At 57.0% G+C, this 27,429-nt stretch overlaps 1 protein-coding gene across 2 annotated transcripts in view; it reads right to left on the bottom strand.

The window, feature by feature from the left end:
- Positions 1 to 1,609: 1,609 nt before the first annotated feature.
- Positions 1,610 to 27,429, bottom strand: part of LAMB3 (laminin subunit beta 3) — a 41,949-nt gene continuing 16,129 nt past the window's right edge. The window contains exons 5-24 of one of the 2 annotated variants that reach the window (XM_051820353.3): positions 26,166 to 26,280; positions 25,593 to 25,666; positions 21,485 to 21,676; positions 20,227 to 20,290; positions 19,731 to 19,924; positions 17,830 to 17,950; positions 16,963 to 17,151; positions 15,195 to 15,350; positions 14,597 to 14,793; positions 14,221 to 14,332; positions 13,301 to 13,679; positions 11,746 to 11,906; positions 11,378 to 11,598; positions 10,953 to 11,150; positions 10,492 to 10,636; positions 6,301 to 6,508; positions 5,784 to 5,925; positions 5,187 to 5,363; positions 4,083 to 4,236; positions 1,610 to 2,101 (exon numbers count right to left, since the gene is read on the bottom strand). In XM_051820353.3, the coding sequence (XP_051676313.1) occupies positions 1,965 to 2,101; positions 4,083 to 4,236; positions 5,187 to 5,363; positions 5,784 to 5,925; positions 6,301 to 6,508; positions 10,492 to 10,636; positions 10,953 to 11,150; positions 11,378 to 11,598; positions 11,746 to 11,906; positions 13,301 to 13,679; positions 14,221 to 14,332; positions 14,597 to 14,793; positions 15,195 to 15,350; positions 16,963 to 17,151; positions 17,830 to 17,950; positions 19,731 to 19,924; positions 20,227 to 20,290; positions 21,485 to 21,676; positions 25,593 to 25,666; positions 26,166 to 26,280 (3,336 nt within the window). In that variant the 3' untranslated portion in view covers positions 1,610 to 1,964. 2 annotated transcript variants of the gene reach the window in all.

The following is a 27,429-nucleotide window of genomic DNA, read 5'->3' on the forward strand; positions in this document are numbered from 1 at the left end:
CAAGGCGCGGAGGCTCCTTGACGCTGTGGGCAGGAGGAGCCACACCGGCTGGCTCCCAGGTCTCCCGACCTGCCTGCTCTACGCCCCCACACCCTAGTGCTGTGGCTCTGTGCAGTGTCCCTAGATCGCCGTCGCCTGGGTCTGTTTTGTTGCTGTGAAAAGCTTCACAGGCTGGCCAAGCTGCGCCCCTTCTCTGAGCAAAGCCATATGGAACATTCGCCTAGGAACTCCCCTGCTCTGCACACACCAGCTCTTGCCTCTTCGGCCCCCACGCCCAGGGCCAAGACTGTGCTTTCTGATGCAGCTGCTTGTCCACCCGCATGAATGCCAGGCAGCAACCTGCGCTCGGCCTGTGAGCTCTCAAAACGTTAATCCTTAACTCCAGGATTAGCCCTCGGCCGGCGCCCACCACGCTGAGCCCCAGCCAGCCTCCTCCCAGGCGCACCGTGCAGCCTCTCTCCCGCCACACTCTCACAGAAGCGAACAGAGGGAGATTCACAAGCGGGGACTGAGAGGACTTCCCATGCAGGCCACACAGCCTCCACACGCACCTCCAGCTAAGCAGGCGCTGGGAGCTGACTGTTGCATTGCGGCCAGGGCTCCTCATGCTGCCTCTGGTGCCCCCTCTCTCCCAGGAGTTCAGGTGCATCGTCCCTGTCCTTCCCACCACTCCAGCTTCACGCTCAGTGTTGTGTGCAATAAAATGGACATATTTTTCTCTATGAGGCTCCATTTGCTCCTTTCGAAGTCAGAAGTGGCTCAGGGACTTCTGGGTGTGCGTCGAGCGTCAGATCAGGTAGGAAGCAGCCGTGGGAGCTGACCTGAGGAGCCTACGGTGTGTTGTAGGCTGACCTGAGTTACGGCCCCACAACGACCTGCTCCCTGCTGGAGCCCGGGCAGGCTGGCTCCAGAGTCCCTTCTCTCAATGACTCTGTTAGGACAACAGGGCTCTGAGCCACAGCTGTGTGCAACCTGCCAGCTCTGTGCCTGCCCCTGGGCGAGACACTCAGCCACAGCCCAGGGCAACAAGCCTTTTGCGTCTCGGTTTCTTTGCTTCTCCTATGGGAAAAACGGCACCATGGACATCAGGAGGTCATGTAGACCACGTGCCCAGCACAGTGGTCAACACACAGACCGATTCGCCATGATGAAGTTAATGTAGACAAAATGCCCAGGACATGGTTAGCATACGAATGTCCAATCTGCTCCTTTCCCTCCGCCACCACAACCACCACACACACACACACACACACACACCCGTACAACTTCTCTTTGAGGGTGAGACAGAGCCAAAGAGAAGCTTAGCTTTAGTCCTGCCTCTGCGGGCTGTGTGACTTTGACTGTGTCACCTCCCCTCCCTGGGTTTCTGTTTCCTACTCTCCCAATCAGAAGTTGGATCGCTGTTCGAAGGTGAGAATCGTGCTTGGGATCTGAGGACAGATCCTGCAAGTCCTGAGGCAGAGGGGCTCAGCCTCCCTCAGTCTGGCTCCGAGCCAGCCGGACGGAGCAGAGTAGGGTGACCAATGGGCTTGAGCCCAGGAGCGTCCAGGAACTCAGTCAGGAGGCAGACACAAGCGGCAGAGACGCACGGAACAAAGAGACAGAGCCATTTTCCCTCTCCGAGCCTCGGACTCCTGTCCAAAGATTTTTATTGGGCTTTTCACTTGCACGTGATTTTTTGTTATGTTTTTGTGTTGGTCCAGCATTCGGCCACATCAGAGGACAAAGGGTGGAGATACTGCCCCGCCCAGCCCCCTGGACCTGAGAGCTGGTCACAGCAGCAAGCCCACTTCTGCCGCCCCTGTCCCTCTAAGGCAGGTGTCCCACCAGCTGGGGCTCGGCTGCAGCCTAGGGTCACCCAACAGCCGCAAGCCAGGTGTGGTCCGGGCCCTGCTGTGGTCTGCATCCCTCTCCGGGAGCCAGACAGCACCCCGGCCCGATCCGCGCCCCAGGAGCCCCGGGCGTCACTTGCAGGTGGCGTAGTAGAGCACGCGCTCATGGATGTGGTCACGGATCTGCTCCACGCGCTTCTCCAGCCCGGTCAGGTCCGCAGAGCGCAGCAGGATGGCCTGGCTCCCCTGCAGCAGCTCCGACTCCATGTCTGAATGGAACCGCAGAGGAGGGGTGTCAGCGGGGAGACACCCAAAGACTGCCCCGGCCCTGCCTTCTCTTTCCCGGCCCCAGGCTGCCTCTCCTGCTCCTACCCCAGTCTTCGGGAAACCCAGCAGGCACCAGACCCAAGAGGCCCCTCTCCCAGCTGCCACCTGCCCTGCCCCTCTCCTCTGCTTCGGCTCTCTCAGTGGTCCCAGCCACAGACACCAGGCTTAGCAACCCACTGCTGTGAGAGCCGGACAGCTACGACCCCACCCGTGCCCACCAAGTGAGCTCCTTGGCAAGACAGCTGCTGGTCAGGGGACCCAAACTCCTCCCCACCTTCCCTGCCCCAAATGCCACTGCAGACCGATCCAGTGTTCCCCTCCGGCTCATCTGCACACCACCTCCGGGTGACCCCATCCAGCCTGCCCCCGGCCCTCTAGGCAGGACTCCCTCTCCCACATTCATGAGAGCTGGCGTCCGGCCTGGGTGTGAACGCTTCCAGGAATAGGGACAGAGCTCACGCTCACTTCAGGCATCCGTGTTACTAAAAGTCTTCTTGAGAAGCCAAGATCTGACCACATCTCGTGTCTACCCCGTTGTCCCAGGCTGATGTCCTGGGGAGCTCCAAACACACCTTCTCTGTTCCCATACAGCACTCTGGCAGCTTTCTGAGGTCTTCTTTCCTCCAGGTTGGGCACCTCTATTCTTCCATCTAGTCCTCGTCTGACATAATTCCTGGGTCTCTCCCCTTCTCTCCCAGTGCCCCTCCCCGTGACGGTACAGCATGGTCACTTTCCCTTCTGAAGATGTAGTTGCCAGCGTAGGAACACCATCCCCCTGGGATGATTCTGTAGCGGTGTTATTACTAAGCTGCCGTTCAGCCAGTGGGCAGCGGACCCACGGGCTGATAAAACACTCAGGTCCACAGGGGTTGTGAAACGGCTGCTGTTCTGTTCCCAGCCCCCAAATGCAGAGCCTCCTCCCCAGTGTCCTGCTACAGAAGGTAACCCTGCCTACAACCCGGGCTTGTCCCAGTTGGTGGGCGTGAGCCACAGCAGTGGCCCGAGTTTTAACGGCACCCCTTACTTTAGCTACCCTGTGTGCAATAGCTCTTGTGGCAGTGACAAGACACTGCTGGCTCCAAACACGCGTACAGTTTCTCAAACCTCTTGGGCCTTTTACAGGGGAGGAACAGCTGGTATTTGCTTGTCACTTCCCAGTTAGCGTTTTCAGTGCCATTAGCTACTCAGAAGCCACACCTCACCTGAGCTGTCCTAGAGGTATAGTCAGTCCCAAACAGGGCAGAGTGGGAGGTTAGCTTTGCTCCGTCTCTAATGTCACCCTGTTAGCTTCAGCCCATCCTTCCAGACTTAGCAGAGTGGTTCCGTTAGCCAGTACACTAACCATCTGTCGTCCGCAAACCTGATAAGCAAGTTTCTTCTCTCCACCCATTAATGGGCAACGCCGACCCAGCCACTGACTCCTTCCTGCAGGTCCACCCCTCTGGCCCAGCCCACCAGGTGTAGGTGGCCGCAGCTTCACATCTGTTCGTCATCAACCTAGACACCTGGCCGCCTCTGGAGGCCCAAAGAGGTTTTCTCCAATCACTTTGGCTGAAATTCAGAGAAACTCTGACTGTGGTACCCAGCCCAGTGCCCTGCTCGCCACATCACAGGGCTGGACTCCACTCCCTGTAAATCCTTGCTTCCTTTTCCTATGGGAACCCAGGACCCCTCCAAAGACCCCCCTCGGCTCTGCAGAAGGGCACAAGGGTCTCGCTGGACTGCAGGCTCCCCAAGGCAGACCAAGTCTTTTGAACATCTTTGCATCCCCAGTGCCCCTTCCCGAGTCCTGGGTGTTCAGGAAATCCCATTGATCTCACTCCTGTAGCACCACAGGTTCCCTCAACAGGGGGCCTCAGAAGCCCAGGTGGGCACCAAGCTTCAGGGATGCCCAGCAGTGCACACCCCAAACTATGCCCTCACCTCGCATCTTGTCCATCATCTCCATGGTCTCCCCAAACAGCTCCTCTGCCTCTGTCTTGACGCTCAGGATCCGGTTGCCCTGCTCGCCCAGCAAGGAAGCCTGCCCCAGCCGGTCCTTCAGCTCAGCGTATTTCTGCCTGACTCTCTCGAATCCCTGAAAGAGACAGAACGGTCTCCGTGTCACCACCATCATCATCCAAAGTCCTAAAGGCCTATGGCTAAAGTACTCGATAACACCCACTCCACACAGAGGGATAAGTTGCCTCCTGTTATTCCCCAGTGAGTTCGTTTTGCCTATTAAAAAAAAAAAAAAAAAAAAAGCCCAGCCACAAGCTAAACCCTAAACTGCTATGCTTCCCCCACTCTGTCTGCAGCTCCTGTCACTCCCATCTCTTTCCAGCACAATGCCAGGCCAAGAACCGACGGTTAATGGTGCACTTGGCAATTCAGTTACTATATCAGGATTGTAGGCGCCAATGTTTCTGGCCCTGTGGAGAGCAGGTGGTGCACCTGAGACACTGACAATGGCTCTTTGGTCTTTTCTGATCTCATTCTGGTGGGGATTGAGCCCAGCCAGGCTAAGCCAAGAGTGTCTGTGCAGCCTGGGACTCCGAAGGCAAACTCTGGGTTGAGTGTCAAGAAGCCTGCTTGGTAGGCGAGCTTCGGGCTTGTGGACGTGTCACTACCTCACCTGTACAAAGAGGGACTGGACTAGATTACTGCCCATTCCCCCAGAGCCAGCTGCATCAAAGGCAGCTAGGGGTGGGTTCAGACACCTGGCTGGGCCCCACTGTTCTTCCGGGTCTCCCATGCAGGGGCCCAAGGACTTGGGCTATCTTCCACTGCTTTCCCAGGCCACAGTAGAGAGCTGGATTGGAAGAGGAGCAGCCGGGACTAGAACCAGTGCCCATATGGGATGCCGGCACTTCAGGCCAGGGCGTTAACCTGCTGCGCCACAGTGCTGGCCCAGGTCCCACTGTTCTGTTACTTTAAGTGCTTGAGTCCATGCAGGGTCTTATCAAAGGCCAAGTCCCCTGTTGCTCAGCTTGCCCAGACCCACCTCACTGGCTATGCGTCACCGGGCTAACTCTGCCTTCTCTGTACCTCTTGGGCACTCAGCGCCTGCTGGCTGGCGCCCTCCGCAAGCTTCTGGGCCCGTGCTGCCTGTGCCCGCTGCTGCTGGGCCTGCCGCCGGAGCTCCTGTATCCGGGCCTGGAAGTCACCCAGCTGCCCCGTCATGCCCGTCACCAGCTTTTCTGCCGGCCCCAAGACCTGCCGAACCTGAGGAAGGAGAGAGAACGGGGTAGATGGGGTAGATGGGGTAGAAGGGGGTAGATGGTAGGTCTCACAGGCAGCGGCCCCATTTTTCCTCCAACTCATCAGGTGGCGAAAATTCCCTCTGGACAGGACATCACAGCTGTCCCCTCTCAAAGCCTTCCTGTCCACTGACATCCAGGCCTCCTCTTTCCCCAGCTCAGCTGACCCCCACCTGCTGCAGCTCAGAGTCCACCCCTGCCTTCTGCACCCCAGCCACGAGGCCAGAAAACCCGAAGCTCAAGGCCAGGACCGCGGTGCACAGCCATCCTCCCCCAGACCTCCAGTTTGTTCCCACCCAGGACACTTTCTGGCATCTTTTGTGCCTTGTGCCTGAGTCCATCTGTGCACCCCCAAACAGAGGCAGGGGGGAGCTCCAGGCCTCACCTCGGCAACCCTCTCCTGGATGAGCCGGAGCGAGCGACTGGTGCCTTGCATGGTGACCTGTGCTTCCTGCAGCCCCGCCGTGCCCTGCCGCAGGTGCCCGACCACATCCTCCACCTGCCCCTCCACGGCATGGGCTTGGCTCCTGAGGTGGGGGGAGGCAGAGGGCAAGGACACAAATAATGAGGGGACAGTAAAGGAATAAACATGGGGTTCAACCCCTGCGACCAGTGTGAGACAAAGAGCCGGGGGAGCAATAATGCGAGGGGAGTACCGGCTGCATCACCTTTACCTGCCGGGACCCACCAGACAGCCAGGTGAGTGTGTGTGAGCACTGTGCCGGGGCGCTCCTTGGCACAGTTGCGAGTGGAAGACGGGGTATGGATGGATTTAAACAGGACTCTGCATGTCACTCAACCCGCCCCACCCCTGCCTGTCTCCCAGCCCTCTGCATGGAATTAGGGAACCAAATGCCAGCCCAAACCCCAGGCAGGCAGAAAGCCAGGGCCCAGGGCCACACCTGGCCTGCTCCGCCTCAGCCTGGAGCCTGCGGGCCCGCGCGATGTCCTGCTTGGTCTGGGACAACACCAGGTCCACGTTGGGGAGCCGGGCCGCGATGGCCTGGATCTCACGCATCTTCTGCAGCACAGTGGCAGAGTCTGTGGGCAGCCACAGGCCCAGCACGGCCTCGCTGACCTCCTGGATGCTGGCCGCGTCTGTGTCGGGGTCTGCAAGAGCCGTTCATGAGAATGGGGAAGCCCACCCACCTACCCAAAGACCCAGAGCCTCTGTGGGTCCGTCCCAAACAGGGGGAGGTTCCGCTGGGGCCCTAAGTTGCTGGACCCCTGCCCCAGCACCCGCCTGCTGTCCTGAGCTTCCCAGGGGTGCGATAGGGGGATAACTGTCCCATGCTCCCTGCCACAGGGAGGAGGGGACGGCACAGCTGTGTCAACTAACTGCTGCCGCCACAGGAAGCCGGAGGAGGAGCTGTGCCAGACAGCTGGTACCGAACAATGCCTGCAGCACACACATCATCAGCTCGCAGCTGGGGAGGGCGGCTGGGAGCTAGAGCAGCTTCCCTGGCAGTGAGACCCCTTCCTGCTCCCGTCTCCAGGCCCAAGTGTGCATCCTTGCAAAGGCGGAGAAGGATCAGGAAGTCTTTGCCCAAATGTCACCTTCTCGGAGAGGCCCTCCAACTGCAGCCCCCACCCCAGGTGGGCCCTCTTCATTCTCCGCCCCACCTGACCTGGCTCCCTGGCACCCCGCACCACCCGCCTGCCCAGCACCAAGCCTGCTTGTCTGAACACACGTCTCCTTCCCTATGCAAGCTCCAGGAGGGCTGGCACTGGGCTTGGTGCTCAGCTGTCCCCCCAGACTCTATCACAGTGCCTGGAACCCGGAGGCCCTTGCTGTTTGCAGGGTGAGTGAGTGATGGAAAGGGCTCCAGATTCCAGGCTCCCCTTTACCTCCCAAGCAACCTGAGGCAAATCTTCGAGTTCAGTTCCCTGCTCTAGAAAACAGGAATAACGACCCCACCCCGAAGGTGTGAACATGACACGATCAATCAGCGAAAGTTTTCAGAAACCAACACTGTGTCGGCCAGTAAGGTCTGAGCTACAGAGACAACAGCTCCTCCCCACCTCTCCCGGTTGCCTTTTTCTTTTTTTTTTTTTTTTTTTGACAGGCAGAGTGGACAGTGAGAGAGAGAGACAGAGAGAAAGGTCTTCCTTTGCCGTTGGTTCACCCTCCAATGGCCGCCGCGACCAGCGCACTGCGCTGATCCGAAGGCAGGAGTCAGGTGCTTCTCCTGGTCTCCCATGGGGTGCAGGGCCCAAGTACTTGGGCCATCCTCCACTGCACTCCCTGGCCACAGCAGAGAGCTGGCCTGGAAGAGGGGCAACCGGGACAGAATCCAGCGGCCCGACAGGGACTAGAACCCGGTGTGCCGGCGCCACAAGGTGGAGGATTAGCCTAGTGAGCCACGGCGCCGGCTCCCGGTTGCTTTTACAGGTTTCCTTGGTTTGCCAGTTTCACCGGTATTGAAGGGGAGGGGAGAGGGGCTTCCACCTGGAGGGTTTCTCCCGGGACCTTAGCTCTCCTGCCACCCCAGGGCCAGCCCTACTCTTCAGCAGCTGGCTGCACAGGTCCCAGCCCCAGCCCTCCCCACACCACCTGGAAGGCGGAAGCTGGGCTTGTTCCTGGGGCAGACGGGCTAAGTTGAAGCACGCAGCCTTTCCCATCTGCAGGCTTCTACAAAGATACCCCTTCTGCCCCCCCCCCCGACCTCTCACGTGACCCAGAGGCCCACTGTGACCCAGAGTCCCACTCTCTAAACGAGGCATAGTGGCCCTTCCCCAGAGAGCCCCGCCCCACCCAGTGAGCACATTCCTTCCAGCTCTGGCCTTCCTGGATTCTGCACCTTTAGCAGCCCAGACTGGGGCTGCCTGACGCCAGCTTCATGGCCTTCTGCGTCCCAGGGTGGGCTCTGCAGGAGGTTACTGCTCTGGACCCCAGCTTGGGAGCAGCGGAGACTGCAAAGCCAGCGAGACTCGGTTCCTGCCCCCGGAGCATGAGATGGAGAGAGGCAGGGAGAGGCAGGTTCATCAGCAGGAAGCGTAACCCCAAGAGAGCTGCTAAGGTGGCCACTGGCACAGCCACCACCCCTGCCGGACAGGCCCGGGGGGCTTCCTGGAGGCCAGGATGCCTGAAAGGATGGTTAGAGGATGAGCAGGATGGTCAGGAGAGATCACCCAGAGAGAGGACAAGACTTCCAAGGAGGAGGAGCCCAGAGGATGTGTGCATGTGGGTCCACACCAGAGTGCACAAAGGGGGAGTGTGGACAACTGAGGGAGCCCACTGGACTTGACTCCTGCCACACTACCTCCAAGCTGGTGCCCTTAGGCAGGCTGCTTAAGCTCTCTGTGCCTAGATTCCTTAAAACAGAAGTGGAATTAACAGCAGCACTTGGCTCGTGCAATCAGGATTCAAAAATGTAACACACACAAGCACTCAGAGGCACACCTGGCACTTGGTGAGAACGTCACAAACCTTAATTCTCCGTCGTGTCAGCTCCACTTGAACCCCTGGGGAGGACAGGGTCTCCTCCAGAGCCGGGTTGCTCTTGCCCCCATGCTGTGCCCAGCAGCAGCCAGCACCCAGCACCCCCTGCACCAGGACTCCGGAGACCACAGCCCACCGCCGCAGCAGCTGTGCGAACTGTCCTGGGTCCCCCCGGGGCCGGGCCTCCCTCAGACCCTGCTCCTTCTCTCTGCCCTTGAACCCATCTCAGGACTCGACAAGACACACAACACAACTGAGAGGACAGAAGGGGGCTGGCCACACACAGAGGGAGCGACCTCATAACAACTCCACCACCCCCCCACCCCCGAGGCCAGGGCCTTGGCCAAGGTTAAGGCAGGATGAGTGCCCATCAGTCTCACTGGGTTGACTCAGGAACACCGTGCCCACATCTTTGAGTCTGAGCCCCAAACCCTGGCCACGTCCCTGTGTCCTCAGCCATATTCTCCCCTAGCATGGGTCTCACGGCCTTAAGCAAGTCATGAAACCTCCATGGGTCCTTGTGCCTCTCCCCGACCTGCCATCTGCACTCAGGAGGGAGCTTTGCCCTGCTTGGGGCAAAGACAGTAGCAGGAAGAGCTCCTGCCATGACACTAAGCCTGAGCTCATATTAACTGGGCTCCCAGCCAAGCAAATTCCCTGGCAGGGACCAGGAAGCTAATAATATCAACGCATATTCCGGAGGCACCTTTAATTTTTCAAACCACATTTCACATCAGTTATTTGAGCCTCCAAATAAAGTTGTGAAATACTAGCATCTCCATTTGCAAGTGGAAGATGAGGCAAAGGGGAAAGCAGGCTGGCTGAAGTCACAGCAGGCCCCGGAGTCCCGTGCAGGGATCTTGCCAGTGCACGGCCCTGTCTCACTCCCCAGGGCAGCAAGGACGGGCCTGGTTCATTTACTCCATCCACCACTGTCAGACGCCTTTCTGGGCCTGGCCCTGTGCTAGGTGCTGGTGAGACAGCCGCAAGTGAGACAGACACCAGCCCAGCCCTCTTGGCCTTTACCGTCTAGCTGGAGAACAAACAGTATATTTGCACTTATAGAGAAACCGAGTCGATCATCAGAGAGTCTAAGCAGAGCAATGCAGACACTGGAGGAGAACTAGGGGAAAGAGCCCACCGCACACACGGGTGGTCAAGAAAGGCCTCCTGGAGCTGATATTCAAGCCAAGGCCCGGAGCACAAGAAGCATCAGCCCTCGAAAGAGCATCCCAGACAGAGAAAGAGCAATGAATGTCCTGGAAACAGGCAAGGGGCTCACGTTTCCAAAGACGGCCAGCGAGGACAGGAGTACAAGGTCAGAGCCAGGAGACAGAGGCCAGACTCTGCAGGCCACGATAGATTGGGAGCTGATCCAAGAACAAGGGGAAGCCACTGGAGGACTCTAGGCAAGAGTGGGATGTGATCTAATTTACAGACTTTGAAAGGATGGGGATGGATCATAAGGGAGAGGAAGAAAGTTGGGGGGAGCCAGAGAAGGCAAGGCCATGCTCCTGACCAGTGATGGGACCTGGGCCAGGGTGGTGGCAGGTGCAGAGGTGAGGAAAGGAGGCGGGTGGCTGATGACCTGGATGTGGGATTGAGGGGCAGGCAGAGCTAGAGCAGCAAAGTGGGGAGGGCCCAGGCTCACCTGCGAGGAAGTCCCGGACCTGCTGGATCTGGAGTCGGGTACGTCTGAGGTCTTCCTCCATCTGGGAGCGGCTGGTGCTCACCTGGGTCTCCAGGCGCTGCACATCTGACTGCACCTGCGAGGTGGCTTCCTCCACTGCCCTGATCTGTTCACAGACGCGGTGCAGGTCAGCAGGGGCAGAAGTAGCCCCTGAAGTATCTGCAGCTCATTCTCCACCCCACGACCCAAGAACACTTATAACCAGCCTGGGGTGGCCCAGAAGAAATTATGTGGATGACGGGTTTCTAAAAAGCACAAAACATCGGCTATAGGCGCTCTCGCACACGTGCTGTGGGGTCTAGGGTGAGCCCCACATCTCTGGGCTCCAGCCCCATGGCTCTGAATGGGGAACTCTCAGCCTCCCAGGGCTCTGTCCTCTGTCCTCCCCCTAGCCCTGCCTGCCCGGCCTCTGCCGCACCTACCATCTGCCTGGTCTGCTGGAGCTGGGCATTGAAGCTGCGCAGCTGTTCAGCCACCTGCCCAGCCGTCCGCAAGGCCTCGCCCACCTTGGGGAGGGCACCTTTGCAGTGGGAGCCACAGGAGGTGCCATTGTCGCGGGGGCACAGATCGCCGGGGCATGTTCCGGGGGTGCAGGCCGTCCGCCTGGAGCCACCACAGAGCTGTGGAGAGATGGGGGCATCAAGAGGCTCCTCAACAAACACGCGGGAAACACAAGACCAGACATCTCCATGGCAACAAGGCACCAACATCTTGTTTCCTTGGCAACCATTGAGTACAAGGTGAGGGGTGCAAGGGTCAGGACGGGTGAGGAGTAGTGTGGGTTCTCACTGGGGCGACTTTGCCCTGATGGGAACCGAATGGGACAGAGGCTCCCATGTCGAGTCACCTTGTTGATGGTGGGTGTCAGGTCAGGCAAGGCAGCCATCTCCAGGCGCAGGGCCGCGAGCTGGGGGCTGCTGGCACCCCCTCCAGTCCCTGCCTGCCACTCCAGCCCCTCGGCCTCTCGCCGGTTCTCTCTGAGTTGGCTCAACAAGCGGGTGCTGTCAGACACCTGCTGAGCGGCCTGGGCTGAGCGCTCGTAGGCTTCAGTCAGCATCCGGAAGGCTCCTGTGGGAGGGGGAGTTAGGGGGGTAGGGCTGGCCCTGCACCTGCACGTGGGGGCCCGCCGCTGGGGGGGAAGCTGAAAGGGGGAGGAGAGGCCCATGGCCCATGGCTCCCCCAGGCACAGCGCTGTCCGGGTCCCCCTTGCCTTACCTGAAGGATCCGCGCTGCTTAGTTTTTCAAACTGCTCCCTCCTGCCCTGATACAGGACGAGGAGGTGCTGGAAGCTCCTGTCTAGACGCTCCAGGTCTCCGGGCAGGGCCAGCACCTCCTCCGCCAGGGGCAGATCCAGCTGGAGGCCCTGCAGAGTCTGCCTGCAGTGGGAGGAGAACTTTCACTGCCATGGCCAGGGAGGTTTTGCCTCCCCAGAACCAGCAGCCGCTTTGCAGAAACTGTTACAGAGCCAGGAAAAGCAGAGGCCCGGTGCAGAGGCAACGGGACAGAGAATCCACGGACTCGCGGGGGTGCAGCTGGCCAGAGGCTGAGGGTCCCGCACGACCTCCTCCACCCCCTGACCGTAAACCCACAGTCTCACCCACCCTGACCTCCAGGACCCCGCAGTACTCCTATTCCACCTCCTCCCGCCGCTCCCTCCCCACTCCTGGTCTCTAAGAGGAGCAGTCGCCTGCCTCTCCCTTCCTCCTCTCTTCTCTGCAGGCTGATTTCAGCCGCTCCTGCACAACCCTGGCTCCCAATCTCCCTCCTGCAGGCCACACCTCCCCACCAAGCTCCAGACCCCATCAACGCCGTCCCCTGTTGTGCCCACCTGAGGGATGCTCAGGGTCTACCGTTGACCTCTCCCTGAGCCCTGGGCGGCTCACCAGTCACAGGTCTCCTCCCACACCTCACCCCTGCCCTCTCCAGTGTGCTCAGCACAGGATGCCCCTGCATGGATCACCCCTCCATGCCTGCATTTCCAGTGAACTGAACGCCTGAGGGACTAAGGTCAGCCGGCACCTCCGCTGTGAAGCTGGCCTTGATTACCCCTCTGCTGGAGTTTTGTTTCTCCTATGACACGTGTCACATTACAGGACGCTGATTACACCTCAGCGTCTCCCAGGTGGAGGCCATATCAGATCCATGTTAACATCTCTGACACCTTCTACAATGCTGGCTCATTACAAGATCCTTTAAAAACAGGTGCAGCGAATGAATGAATGAATGAATGAGTGAGCGAACGTGCCAACACTTGCTCTGGTGCCTGTGCCAGCACCCCCAGAAGCAACCAGCGCCTCCAGGAGTCCCAAAGGCTCCATCTCCATTCCTCTCTGCTGGCCCTCTGCCTGCTGCCCATTGCACAGCTGGACAGCCCCCTGCACCATCAGAAAGCCAGCGCTCAGGAAATGCAAGTGAATCTGAGAAGCTTCCAGAACCGAATCTCAGTAAGATGCTGTGCTGGTGGGAGGCCTTGAAAGCAAGTTAGCAGCTATCGATAGCGCCCACCCCTCCATGCCTGCTACCGAGCTGACCGAGAGCTGGCTGGGCCCGGAGCATGGGCACCACCTCTGTGCCTGTTTCCTCCTGTGCACAACTGAAGTAACACAGCCCACCACATCGGCCTCAAGGGCCGTGAGACAGTTGGAAGAGACGGCACACACCGGAAGTGCCTTGTAAACCGCAATGGGCTGCGTCAAACCCAGGCCGGACCAGTTACCCCTAGTGTGAACCCATATGGCATTGACGCTTTCTTGTGGGAGGGGAGGGGTACCTGATGGAGAGGATGCCGTCGGCCACCTGGGCCATGTCTTGCTGTGAGACCAAGGAGTTGTCAAGAATCGCTTGGATCTGGTCAATCCTGCTCTTGGCGTCCAGGATCCGGGAGGCCAGGCCGTGGTCCTCCAGGTCTGGCCTTGACCCCAGGCCGGCGGTGGTGTTGCGGAGTCTGCCCAGGCGCAGGGCCTGCTCCCGGAGGTCCGCGTCGTAGGTGTGGAAGCAAGGGTGGCAGGCCACGCACACCGGGTAGCGGTCGCAGTAGCCTCGCTGGCACTGGTCACAACGCCGCCCAGTCAAGCCAGGGCGGCAGAGGCACCGGCCAGAGACTTTGTCACAGCCTGGGCCCTCGGTCCCCCGGAAGTCACAGTCACAGGCTAGGGCCAGGTGAGACGAGAGTCAGAGGCAGGGGTCAGGGAGGAGATGAGAAGACACAGGGGCCCTGAAGAGGGGGTGTGACTTGCAGGTTCTGTCCCAGCCAGCATCCAAGCAAGCACCCAGCACCTCCCCCGGCCCAGGACTGCGGGCTCAGGTCAGCTCTCACTTTCCCATTTTTATGGACGAGGTGACCCTGGCACAGGGGCTGAGCCCCACCTGCCTCCTCTCCAGGACCGGTGAGGCAGGGGCGGAGCTGAGGCCGACAGTGGGTATGGGCTGTTGTGGCCACGGTCACACCGAACCCTGGCAAATGGAGCTCCCCCTCAGGCACTGGCTTTACCCTCTCTGCCACTATTTCTGGAAAATGCCCTTTCTCTGGGAAGTGAAGGGCAGGGCAGGTGTCTTGTAGACACGCTGTGGGGTCCACTCTGGGAGCCACCCAGGTCCCATAGTGCACGTCAGCATGTGGTGTCCTCCTGCCCTGCACACGCCCATGGGCCTGGCCTGCGCCCCTCCACCCTGGATGGTACACCCACGCACCTCGGCATCCCGTGGCTGCGTCTCCGTGGGTCCGGTCTGGACACTGGCGAATGGCTGCGGCGCTGCACGTCAGGCCATCGAACCCTTCCCGGCAGGGGCACTGCCCTGTGAACTGGGTGGCAGACAGAGCTGTCAGGGGCCCTTCCTTTCAGGGCTCCGCCTTGCACAGCTGTTGGGAGCTGTGTGTATAGAATCCAGGCTCACAAAGCCCGTGTGCCCCCCAGAACAAGCTCCCAAGCCAAGGCCTGGAGTGGCCCCGTAGGAGGTGTGGCAGACAGGGCATTGGCGAAGGCCAAGAGACACGGAGGGAGGATGGGCATTTGGTGGCCTCCCCCATGGGGCATGGGGCCCGGCAGGTAGGGACCCCCTCCCGCACCTGGTTGCACTGCAGGCTGAGTGCGTGGCGCAGGTCACAGGCGCACGGTTCGCAGCCCCGGCCGCTGGCCAGCTTCCAGTGGTTGGGAGCACACTGGTCACACTTGGGGCCCACCACGTTAGGCAGACACAGGCAGCGCCCACTCTCCTCGTCACACGGCATGTCCCGCCGGGACCCCAGGATGCTGCAGTCACAGCCTGCGGGGCGGAGGGCTGCTGAGCTCACAGAAACCCACACCCGGGGGACTCACATCCAGGGAAGGGCCCAGCCTGGAAAAGCACCGGGCAGGGCCACTCCCTGCAGATAGCATGGCTGAGTCACGGCCGCTGCGCCCTCCCACTCGCTCCAGCCACCTGGCAGCTTGGCCCTCCGCCTGCCCTGCCTCCCTCGGGCTGACTCAGCCCAACCTTGCAACCCCGGCCTGTGCTGCCACCTGCTGGAGGCCAGGGCACAGCACCTGGCGCCGCAGAAGACAGACCAGGCCACCGCAGCAGGCACGTCCCCACCGCCTGCCTAACGTGGAATGGGATGTAGAGCCCAGAGGTCAGCCAGAGTCTCCGCCCTCCCCACGCTCTGCCCGGCCAGGTCCCCAACTCACGGTGGCAGCCCTGCGGGTTGGTGTGGGTGAGTCCGGTGAAGCCTGGCTTGCACAGGTCACAGCGCTCTCCCTGCACGTGCTCTTTGCACACACACTGCCCTGTGGCCGGGTCACAGGGGGCCCCTGGCACAGCCCCATCCGGGTCACACTCGCAGGCTGAGAGACAAGAGCAGTGAGAATAAAGAGAAGCAGAGAGCTCAGAGCAGATTCTAGGAGCCAGGCTGCCTGGTTCAAATTCTGATTGTGGCATGGGCTTTCAGTCTTAACAGCTTAACCTGGTTAGGGTACTTGGCCATGCTGCGCCTGTTTCTTCATCTGTGAAATGGGACAATAATAAAGGCTTTTCCCGGGGAGTAATGTAAGAGGAGCAGGTGGAACAGTCCTTGGCAAGCGTTCAGGACTGCAGGAGTATGCTCGCTGTTGTTACTTACTGAGCAAACGCTCTGTGCCCAGGACTGGGCTGGGCACTGTCACCTGCTACCTCATTAGTCCTCACACAACCCTGCAAGATGGGGATTGCTAGTCTTAGCTTACTGACGAGGAAACCGGGACTTAGAACTTACTCAAGATCACTCTACAGAGAAGTGCCAGGGACTGGCCGAGGCTGTCTCAGTCCTTCCGTCACAACGCAATACCAACAGGAAGTGACCCTGCCTTCCCCAAACCCACTCCCTGGCCTCTCACCCCTTTCACAATAGAAGCCTCTCTTAACCAGGAAGCGTTTCCCGATTAGGCCACCAGGCACTCTGCTCCCGTCTTGTCTGCTCTCTCCTCTGCGCACTCCGCCGCCCCTGTGGAAGTGTGATGCCACCTCTGGGCATTCGGTTCCACACGCGTGATTACGCGACAGAGTCTCTGAGCAGCAGTAACTGGCCAGTCTGAGGCAGGCATTTAGCCTAGTGGTTAAGACACCAGTGAGGAGACCCACGTGCCATCTCAGAGTACCTGCGTTCAGTGCCTGGCTCCAGCTTATGGCTCCAGCTTCCTGCTAATTCACACCCTAGGAGGCAGCAGTGACGACTCAAGTCACTGGGTTCCTGCCACTCACGCGTGAGGCCCGGATTGAGGTCCTGGCTCCTGGCTTTAAGCAATCGGACACTTGGGGAGAGAACCAGTGGGTGGGAGCTTTTTCTCTCTGTCTCTCAAATCAACAAGTTACACATACATTTTTTAAAAAAACAATAATTTTGCAGGCATTGTGCTAGTATCAGAAGATATGAGATACTCTCAGTGTTGAGGAAAATAAATAGCAAACCATACCCCAACACAGTAGAGGCAATACTCAAAGATACTTCAAAAAGTTTGTGGAAAAATAGAATGAGAAGGTTAGTTTACTTGGGTGCAAAAACCATTTGAAATCCATGCATAGTTTTGTTGAAAATCCACATTTGCCATCAACGTCTTGGAGAGTCTCATACAAAGAGCCTTCCTCCTGGCTTTCCTGGGCGTGCTCTTTCTGTTAGCAAACAGAGCGTGCGCTCTCTGGGGGCAGGAAGTGTGTACTATGTTTGATTTTTTTTCTCTTCTATGCTCAAAGTAAGGACTAACCATTGACTGACTGACTGACTGATCAATGGTGCAGAGAGGTTAACCGACTTGCCTAGTAATGCACAGCTAAATCAAAGCAACCTGTATAAGTCCTGACCCGCCACCAAGCCTTGATGCTACCTGAGGGCTTTGTGTCCCCAGGGACATAGGGTCTGCTGTGGCCAGAGCAGGTGGGGCCCAATGGGTGAGCGACACCTGGGTCCCCAGGGCCCCTACTCACGGATACAGGTCTCCTGGATGGGTGCGCCTGGGCGCCGGTTCCGGAAGTAGTGCAGCTGACACCGCTCACAGTTCTGCCCCTCGGTGTGGTCCCGACAATTGTCACACACACCTCCCCGCGTGCCCTGGCTGGCGGCAAACACAGCTGGGTCGAAGTGACATGTCTCTGAGTGCCCGTTGCAGTCGCACCCTGGAGAAGGAGAGTGCCCAGGGTGACAAGTGCCTGGTGCCATCGCCGTCCACAGAGCTCGGTCCACAGTAGCACGTAGGCAGCTCTAATGGCTCTGCGGGGTGCTCAGGGAAGGGAGCTGGGGAAACTGAGGCCCAGGGAGGCCTGCCTAACTTATTAAAGGTTATACTACCAGTAAGGAGGCAGAGCAGAATGACAGCACAGGCCTCCTGCTCCCAGTGTGGGGAGGAACCCACGACTGGTGGCCAGGTTGGGTCAGCGAGCCCTGCAAATGGCTCTGCCCAACCCTCCCACTACCGCATAGACCTCCTGCCGGCCCACAGCCTCTCTCTAGGCCGGGAATCTCTGGTTCCTTCATTTTTGCAGGCAGAGACCTTGGCTGCAGGGGACAATTTGAGGCAGGAAAAGTGACAGTAGGGAACCAGGTATGTCCTAAACAGGGTAAGGCACCTGGAGGGACAAGAAGAGGCTCTGGGGACACCGTGAAAGGGACCAAGCCTTGGTGTCTCCAGGCCTGGCTGGGAGGAAGTGTCCTCCCTGCACCCCCACAGAGCCAGGAGAGTGTCCAGGGCAAACCAGCTTAGACTTAAATAACAAAGAACAGATGTTCTCTGTGTCCCAGGGGAGGTCCTTGAGGTCCAGCCGGGCTAGGGGAGGACGGGGACCCTGGGCTCGTACGCTGGCACACGTGGGCGTCCTGGCCATCCGCGGGTCTCCAGGGCCGGTTGTTGTAGAAGGGTGCGCAGCGCTCACAGTTGGGGCCGGCAGTGTTGTGCTGGCAAACACAGACGTCGTGGACCTGAGAGAGGACAACGTTCTGTCATCAGGAACAATTCACTGAGGCAGACTCCCAGGATGCACTTGTCCCCTCCCCTTCCGTCCCCGCCACCCACCACTTGGGGCTGGGCCCAGGTGTCAGCCTCACCAGAACCTTCGCCCTAACCACTCCAGCCTTCACCCAGCTCCTGGGACACTCCCAAGGCCCAGCTGCCTACCCTTGCTTCTGTGTGTGCACGAGCACGGGCCTGGTGTGCGCCCGCTGTTCATTCTGAACACTCGGACACCCGGAGGATGGCCAGGGCCAGGCAGCTCCTGGAAGGTGCTCCCATGCCCTTGGTGAGCCGTGGTTGTAGGGGCTGCCAGCTCTCTGGAAAACTACCTTCCAGCAATCTATGACTGCAGTTGTCTGCGCATGGGATGCTTACGATGAACTGCTACCGGACTCATGGAAGCATAAAAAATAGAGTAGCTATTGTGTGCTAATTGCCTTCCAAATTAGGCCTAACACCCTCAGCGTGGCACTTGAGGACGTGCACCATGTTTACTCTGTTCTTGTCTTGCCAATGGCACAGCAAGCGAAACTTCTAGCACGTGCTCTCCTCTTCCCCATCTTTTGGCCTTTTATGAATGTGCATCCTCCACTCTGGAATTCCCTTCTCTCTGTGTTCACCAGCACAGGCCTGCCCAGTGAGCTCCAGCCAAAATGGTGCCTCCTTCCTAAGGCTCCGGGGCCCTCTAATTCCATAGATCCTAGGCCTTGGCTGTACTTCAGGAGTTCCTAAAATACCCAGGCCCAGTTCAGTGTGAGTCTCGGGGGTCCAGGTCCAAGCATCAGCACCCTATAAAGTGCTAACACACTGTGCAGCCAGATCTGAAAGCACCAGGCTGAGGCTCTCTCCTTCCTCCACATCCCTCTTGGGCCAGCTTCGGGCTCTTGTCATCATCTCACGAGCCCCCAAAGATCTCACGTTCCCTGAGCTGGCCTCCCTCTGGCCTCCTCTGCAGCCCAGGGCAGCAGCTAGCCCAGAACTGGAAAGAACAGAGTGGACCGATGCTCCTCGGGCCTGCTTCCCCCTCCCAGCCTCCTTGATGTGACTTCCGACAGACACCACGCTCCCGCCTGATGAGAGCGCCGTGAAGCCCGGAAGGGGAGATGATAGGACTCTGCTTCTCTGCCCCGGGGTCCCCGTGCTCTCCTCTTGGGTCTCACGCTTGGTTTCACAGAGAAATTTCCCAAGCAGCTTATTCAACCGGAACTCATCAAACCCCGTCCCTGCCGAAGAGGAGTCCTGGTCTGGGGTGGACTCGGCATCTGTACTAAGCACGGTTGGCTTGTCCTGCCCCATATCTCACCACTAGGTGGGATGAGGATCCCTTGACCAGTGACGCCCAAGGGAGTGCATCCGAGTCACGTGCAGTGTCACAGCCAAAGCTGAGGGTGGAAGTCTGGGAAGTTTTTTGTAGCTCTCAGTAAAATATACGGTATAACAATCTATTTGCATATTTGAATAATAGTTTGCATATTCTGGTAGTATGTAGCCAGGGCTTCTTGAGCTCCCCCTAATACCCACACATATATTTACCTGTAACTGAAAATTAAAACCATCCCAAACTGTGAAGGCCTCAGAAGTACTACAGAATTCAGACTTTAAAAAGGAGACTTACTTGGATTCTTTCCTATTGCTGCTAAAATACTGCACACTCAATTGTGCCCTCCCTGCTTTACAGCAGCCCCAAGAAGTCCTCCATCTGGCGTGCCCTGCCCCTTCCCCTCTGCCCATCCCACCCTAGGCTGTCACCTGCACCGCGGTAGAAGGGCCAGCAGGGGCTCCAGGCCTGGGGATGCAGCGGTCAGCATGGCCGTGACAGAAGCAGCTCCCATGCAGCCGCAGCTGGGACACCGCGAAGTAGGCGCTGGGGGGGTGGTAGCCCCTCTGGGGGACGGGGGCCAGCTGGGTGAAGTTGATTCTCAAGTTTGTGATGTCCCCTAGCTCTGATAGGGTGGAAGACAAGGAGGGGAGGGGTGGGAAAGAGAAAATAAAGAAGTTAGTGGCAAACAGAGGCCCCTAGGGCAGGGTGGATAAGCAGAGCCTGGTCCTACAACCCCTCTTTCCTGCACCGAGGCACTTCCTCCCCAGCCCTCAACCTTCCACAGCAACCTGCACACACTACCTCTGTGGGGTAAGCAGGGTGAGGAGCAAGTCCCCTGGGCAGTTACAGGTTGGGTCTGGGTCCTAACTTGTTTTGTTCCCACCTAGAATCCCACAGCAACAGGAGGAGTCACGCCACACTGACCTTGGATTTTTTGACTTCGAGTTGCTGGAATCGCAGACGCTAAATCCATCAGGTTAAGATGGACCTAGAGAGGGAGGGGGTGGGGAAGAACTGAGGAAGAGGGAACCGGTGTACCCCAGGCTCAGAGGAAGCCATCCTGTCAGACTCTGAGGTGCTTCCCGCCTACAGCCTGAGAAAGAGCCAATGGCGGGGAGGCTGGGGGAGCGAGATGATCGCTGGCTCTGCCTACATGAGTGTGTGTGCATGTGTGTGTGCAACCTCTCCTCTCCAGCTGGAATCTAGATACCCAAGACTTTCCTGATTTGTCTGGGTCAGAAAGGAAGGAAAGAGAAGTCCTCCTGAGTGGAGACAGATTTTTCAGTGACCCAGGGTGAATGAAAAGGCCCCAGAACCAAGCATGCAAGGAGGCAGGGACCGCAGCGCTCTGGACAACCCAATTCCAACTCTGCTTTGTCTCCGTAATAAAAACCACTCGTTGCCTGTGGCTTCATCTGCAGGTTGCAGGGAGAGTTTGCATGTCGACCCTCCATGGACCAGGAACATCCGGATGACATAGATGTGGATGAGGATAGGGCCAAGGAGAGCTGTTAAGCCCAAAGCAAAGAGGTGTACCGCTCACAGGAAAGGCACCACCCTGAGCTCCAGGTCCCCAGGAGAGCAGCTCTAGGTGCCCCTGTGTCTCAGCCAGGAGAAGGAGGCAGGGAGGGGGAAGGCAGTTAGGAAAGCAATGAGGGGGGCTCAAGTGGGGGGATCTGAGGGAACACACTCCTGGTGTTTCCAGAGACAGGTTCTCATCTTTTGCTCAGGGTTCCAGTCCGGGTGGCCCAGAGCTCCGTGTTATACCTGAATTTTCCCCCGAGGGCTAGGACTGGGCAAGATGAACGGATTAAACTGGGAAAGGTCATTTTTATCTTCGGGCCTACCCAGGTGAAATGGAATTTGTGTCATTTGCTGATTTGCCTCTCAGTAGCCATCCCAAAGTTCTTGACCTTGGAGAACCCACTCTACTACAGAAATATGCCAATGACCGTGGGTGGAGGAGACTACGAAGAGGGCAGGGTGGTAGCCAAGTGGCCTTGAGATGTCTCTGAAATGCTTCCCCCAAGCAGCAAGGAGCAGGGGCAGCACATGTTTTGAGGGTGACTGGAGGAGGCATCATTGGGTCAGCAAGGAGAGCTAACCAAGGATGTTCTCAGCCCTCTCCGTGGGACCCTGGGGAGTTCTCCAGGCGCCTACTTTTCACACTCCCCCTACTCACCTTCCCCCCATTTAGGTGCCCATTTGGTCTCTGGGGCAGGGGCTGGCACCGAACATCCTGCCAGCTCTGAGGCTGGCCCTGGCGGACCCGGGGGAAAGCGGAGGTGCAGTCGGTAGCCAGGTACTGGTACACCTGCCAGGTCTTGCCAAAGTCGGATGAGCGCTCGATCAGCAGGCCTGCAGGCATGGGTCCCTGCAGAAACACGGGGAGGGAGGATCCTGAGTGACTGAAGGGAGGGAGGGCACTGGTGTTGTGCCCCACAGACACACAGTCACAGAAAGGGATTCTCCAAGGAGGGAGGGGGAAAGGGGTCCCAGCAGGACCAAGTGGCTCAAGAGCATCCGGGTCCAAGCACCCTGGCAACCTGCAGGCCACTGTGGATTCTCCCCAGGGGAACGGTGGATAGTAATAGAAAGGAGATCTTCATTTCAGAAAGAGTGACCCCAGGCTCGGGCTACCACTAGGGCCAGCCAGGAAATTTGCTTGCTTCTGCACTCCCCAGTCAACCATTTTGGCTCCTGCTAGCCCCGGGTTCTGTCCCCTCCCCTCCCCTCCCCACCCTTCCCCTTCTCTTCTCTCTTCTCTCTTCCCTTCCTCCTCCTCCTCCTCCTCCTCCTCTTCTTCTTCTTCTCCTCCTCCTCCTCCTTCTCCTTCTTCTTCTTTTCTCTCTCTCTCTGCCATGGCCATACTTTAGGCCATGGTCTTGTTCACCCTGATTTACTATCAAGCTTGGACCCCACCCTCTTAAAAAAAAAAAAAACAACACAGTGTTTATTTCTGTTAAAATGTCAAAGAGAGACAAGAAGAAATCTTCTATCCCCAGTTCACTCCCCCAAATACCTACAGTATCTGGGGCTGGGCCAGGCTGAAACCAGGAGCCAGGAACTTAGTCTGGGCCTCCTGTGTGGCTGACAGGGACCCAAGTACCCGAGCCATCACCTGCTGCCCCCCAAAGTGTACATCTGTAGGAAGTCAGAATCAGAAGCAAAGCCAGGACGTGAACCCGGGTACTCCAATATAGGATTGGGCGTTCCACTCAGGGGCTTCATTGTTGCACCATTCTCACAGACTGGAACTCTTGGACAGCCTCTGTCTGAACCACCAAGTCACTCTCCCCGCTGCACAAGAGAGATCTTCCTGAATGGTGATCTGAGACCACAAGACCCTTCAGTGCATCTGCATTGATAGAAAAATAAAATGCAAGCTCCTTAACCCAACGCTTGTGTCTCTGTCCACTCCTCAGTGATTCCATCCACTTCTGATGCCTTTAAATCCTGGGGGCAGGCACTTGGTACAGCAACTAAGTCATCACTTGGGATGCCCACATCCCATATCGGAATATCTTGTTCAAGTCCTGGCTCCTCTACTTCTGAGCCAGCTTCCTGCGAGTGTGCAACGTGGGAGGCATCAGATGATGGCTCAAGTATTTGGGTCCCTGTCACCAACATGCGAGATCCAGGTGGAGTTCTGGGCCTCTGGATTTGGCCTGGCTTAACCCAAGCTGTGGTGGGGAGTGAAACAGCATATGGAAGATGAGAGATCTCTCTCCTCCCGATCCCTTTCAAATAAAATGAAACTAAATCAGTAAATAAATAAATAAATAAATAAAATTTTGTAAATGCAATCTTGATGGTGACGGCTGCCAGGTTGGACCACTGCCTTGAACTACAGGTTCATAAACCCAACCTCCAAAACAGATCCTGACTCTACCCACCTTCAGTAACAGCCCCTACCCTACATGCTAGTAGGTTCCACCTGATTTTTCTACACCCACTCTGACCTTGGTCATGGTCACGCCTGCCACAACACAGAGACAGCCTTCTTTTTAAAACATTACAAGGCTGTGCCACTCCTCTGCTTAAAAAAAAAAAATCCCTTCAACCCACTGTTCTTGATTACAATCTGAACCTCTGCTCATGAGTGAAGACCCTTGCACACCCCGGGCCCTGACTGTCCCTCACTTCATCTCTGCAAGTCTCAAACCATCCCATGCTCCCAATCTCAGTGCCTGCTCTCCTTCTGCCCAGAACACCCCTCCCTGCTCGGCTTCTTCACAAGTGCTGCTCCCGGTTGGAACCCCACTTGCTCCTGGAGACCTCATTACCCCTCTCCACCGAGCATCCCTCTGCCCACACCCCCTGCACTGTCTCCTCCTCTGCCATCCTGCCTGCTTCCTTCAGAAGCACCCCCACAATTATTTACAGTTAGTTTCTTGCTCTGTATTCTTCTCTCACCAGACCAGGAGTTCTCAACCTCAGCACTGTTGAGATCTTGAGTTGGGTCATTCTGAGTCAAAAGGTCTGCCCTAGGCATTGTCCAATGGCCAGCAGTGTCCCTAACCTCTACCCACCACAGGTCAAGAGCATACAGTCAAAAACATCTCCAGAAATTGCCAGTTATCCCCTGGGGAAGGAAAGGGTAAGTTCTTCCTTGGTTGGGACCCGGTACTATAGACTGAGGACGCCCTTGTATGTCTTGTTCACAGCTGTACAGAAGAAGCACATGGAGGTGCTAGTATACTCTTGCTGGATGAATGGTAAACCTTGAGTCAGCTCCCTTACCCCATTTGTGCGTACAAACTCAGCTCTCCCCAGTCTGCAGCCCTCTGTGTCCCAACACCATAACCACCTCTCACCCTCCTGGCTGCCTTCCCTCACCCGTCCCCAGCCAGACGCCTTCTTGATACCTCCTCCTCCTGGTCCCTTCCTATTTGTCCTTCACCTGGTCATCACCAGTCTCTGAAGGTTCACCTTCCCCTAGGTGCATTCTCTGTGGCCCTCACCCCCTGCCAAGGCAGACCAAGCCAGATGCCCCCTTTCAAGCTCCTCTTCTCGCCAGTGTCCCAGCACCCACCGAGCTCTCTCCCTGCCGGTTCCCTGTCTGTCTTCCCTACTTACAGCAGAAGCAGCTCGGGGACTGTGATTTAGTCTTATTCATCTTTCTGTCCCTAACACATGGCACCAAGCCTACCATGTAATCAGTATTCAGTGTGAGGACATGTCACCAGTTTCATGGAAAATGAAATCAAAAGATAAGTTTATTTTAGTGCAAAAAAGGTTCGAAGCCCATGTATGTTTTTTGCACAATACACACTTTCCATGAGCTTTCTGAGTACCCCTCATATGTATGTGGTGAGACTTGACAAATAAATGAATGAGTGATAATACGGCAATGAGACACCTAACACGGCCATCCAAAGGGACGTTGACCTTCACAGTTGTCACCTTTAGAGACTGGGCATTCATTCAAATGACGCTGTCATTTCTCAAAATACTTTCGACCTTTCCTTGGGGCGATGCTCTTCGAGCCAACTTCCTCAGTCATGTAAAAAATGAAGTCCTATTGCTTTCTCTTCCCAGTTTAACTCCTGAAAATCATACCGCTATTCCTGATCATCTCATCTCATCTCATCAACCAAATTTGATCTTTGTGTATTTGACTATTTCTGTACCAAGAACCAAATCAAATCTTCTCAATGATCTCACTGATGAATTAAAATGCTCCCTCCAAAGCAGCATCTCAGGAAGCTAGCCAAAGGGCAGACTCCAAATGCACTCTGAGAAGTGAAGGCGCTGAATGAGTGATGGCCAGCCAGAAAGCTGCTCCAAGGCAGCGTCCTGTCACGTGGAGGGTGAGTTCTGCGCTGTTTGTTAATCTCAATCTCATATGCAAAGGTATTAAAACAGAGAATACCAAGAATAAACAACTATGTAATAAGCAACCGCTGTTTGTTAATCTCAATCTCATATGCAAAGGTATTAAAACAGAGAATACCAAGAATAAACAACTATGTAATAAGCAACCGGCCCAGTGGAACTGACACTTGGCAGAGCTGAATTAATTAAATGGGCTGACAGCAAGAGACACAGAGAAGAGGAGGACACACAACCACTGCATGACCGAGACAGGGAGCCCGGAGGCACCACAGCTCTCCCTCTGCTCCCACCATGGCACAGGCTCATGATGAGCTGCCCCAGCCTGGGGTGGGGGCTCAGGCAGCACACAGCGCCACCACTCTCAACCTGGAGAGACAAGACCACTCCATGGCTGTAAGCCCACATGGCTCAGGGGCCCCTCTCCCACCCACCACCATTCCCAGGAAGCATACCTTTAAATCCATCATGATGTCCTGGAGCTGCAATCTGCTGTCCAGGTCCAGCTGCAGGGAGACGGGGCTCACATCTGGAAGGACAGAGAATGGGGACGTTAGGACGTGGACCTCCCACCTTCCTAGCCCCGAAGACTAGCTCTGGGATTAGCCAAGCTGCCTATTAGAAAAGACTGGTATCAGTATATTCTGCTTACCTATGCTGGATTCTATCTGCTCTTGGCCAGATTTCCTTCCCACCACCACCTGATGCCTTGCATACCACAGTTGTCTACTGGGGACACAGTTCTGTTTGCAAGATCAGTTCCTTCCACAGCCCACCCATTGAGATTGGAGTGAAATAAAGGCATTCCTCTCTTCTCCACCCTCCTCTGAACCTCCCATAAACTCTTCTGCCCACCACATCCAGCAGACACCAAATACAGATGCAGAAAGGAGCTGCTTGCCAACCACCCACACCTCGTGGCCATAAGAAATGCCTGAGAACCCCACAGGGTTCCCAAGCACCCTCCACCCACCCCCAAGCTGTGGCTCCTCCACTGGCCTTGGCCCCTGTAGGTGGCAGGCACTCACCGTTCTGTGACTGCCACCAGCGTGTCGGGCCTGAGGACGAAGCCACGTTCTCCACCCGGTGGCCGTTGTAGTTGTGAGGCAGCCTGGAGTCGCACTTGCAGCATTTCATCTGCCACTGTGGAAGGGGGAGGCGGCAGCAACTCAGAGGCAGGGTCCGGCCGGAACTCCCCCATCCTGTTCTGACAGCTCGGACGTCCCTGCCTGCAATCCTGCCGCTGGGATGCCCGGATCTCATGAACACACTTGGAAGGATGAATCCCTTAAGGCAGGGCTATAACTAGGTTGTCTTTTTGCTAATTCCTTTGTGTCCCTCCTGTCTCATGGCAAGTGAACGGTAAACACAGTTGAGGAAGATACCTAGGGTAGTGAAAAGATGGTTTTAATACATGGCACTGCCTAGAAGACAGACTTGCGAAGAATTCAAAGAGTAAGGAGAAAACAGTAGAGGAAATTTACAATAATTTACCACCTACTCCATGCTAGACTCAGGCCAGAACATTTCCTATCTAATTCTGGGATTTTGAGGACTGGAGAGAGCAGACAACACAAGAGGTCAAGGAAAGAGGGGGGCTCCCAGGCCAGCTCTGCCACCCTACTTCCTAGGCTCGGGTTTCTCCTCTGTAAGTTGAGTGGGGTTGGACCCAGAGCATCATTCCTTCTTCCAACACGTATTTCTTGGGCAAGTACTATGTTCCCCATGCTGCTCTGGCTCTGGAGTCAGCTCAGTGAGCAAAACAAAGACCCTGCCCTCAGGGAGCCGGGACTTTAGATGGCCTTCATGGCCTTCCAGCACCAACGCCTGGAAGGCGTTACGCAGGCTCGGTATAACCTATCCACAGGACTGACACTGGCCTCACGGGGGAGGTCCCAGTAAGCCACACACGTGCCCAATAAGCCTGGCCCGTGCTGTCCTTGAGCGAGACAAGAGACAGAACTCCATAGACTCCAAGGCAGTACAGAGGTCACCAAGAAATAAAACATGGCTGGAAAGGCCACACGATGCTTGTGCCTATACTTTGTGCCTCTACGTGTGTGCACATGTACGCATACACACACACACACACACACACACACACACAACGTGACCTTGTCCCAGCTGCCTCATGCTTTCTCTGAGTAACCACAATCCCAAAGCCTGTGTCCAGCTTCGAGCACACTGCATGGGAGCTCCAAGTTCACTGGCAAGCAGAAGCACAGCTCAGACAAGAACCTTGTGGCCCCGCAGGTCCTTCTGGGTAGGACAACTGCATCTGCAACACCCCAG

Source organism: Oryctolagus cuniculus, chromosome 13 (genome assembly GCF_051225735.1).
Source record: "Oryctolagus cuniculus isolate XC-2025 breed Fujian yellow rabbit chromosome 13, ASM5122573v1, whole genome shotgun sequence".
Taxonomy (NCBI): domain Eukaryota; kingdom Metazoa; phylum Chordata; class Mammalia; order Lagomorpha; family Leporidae; genus Oryctolagus; species Oryctolagus cuniculus.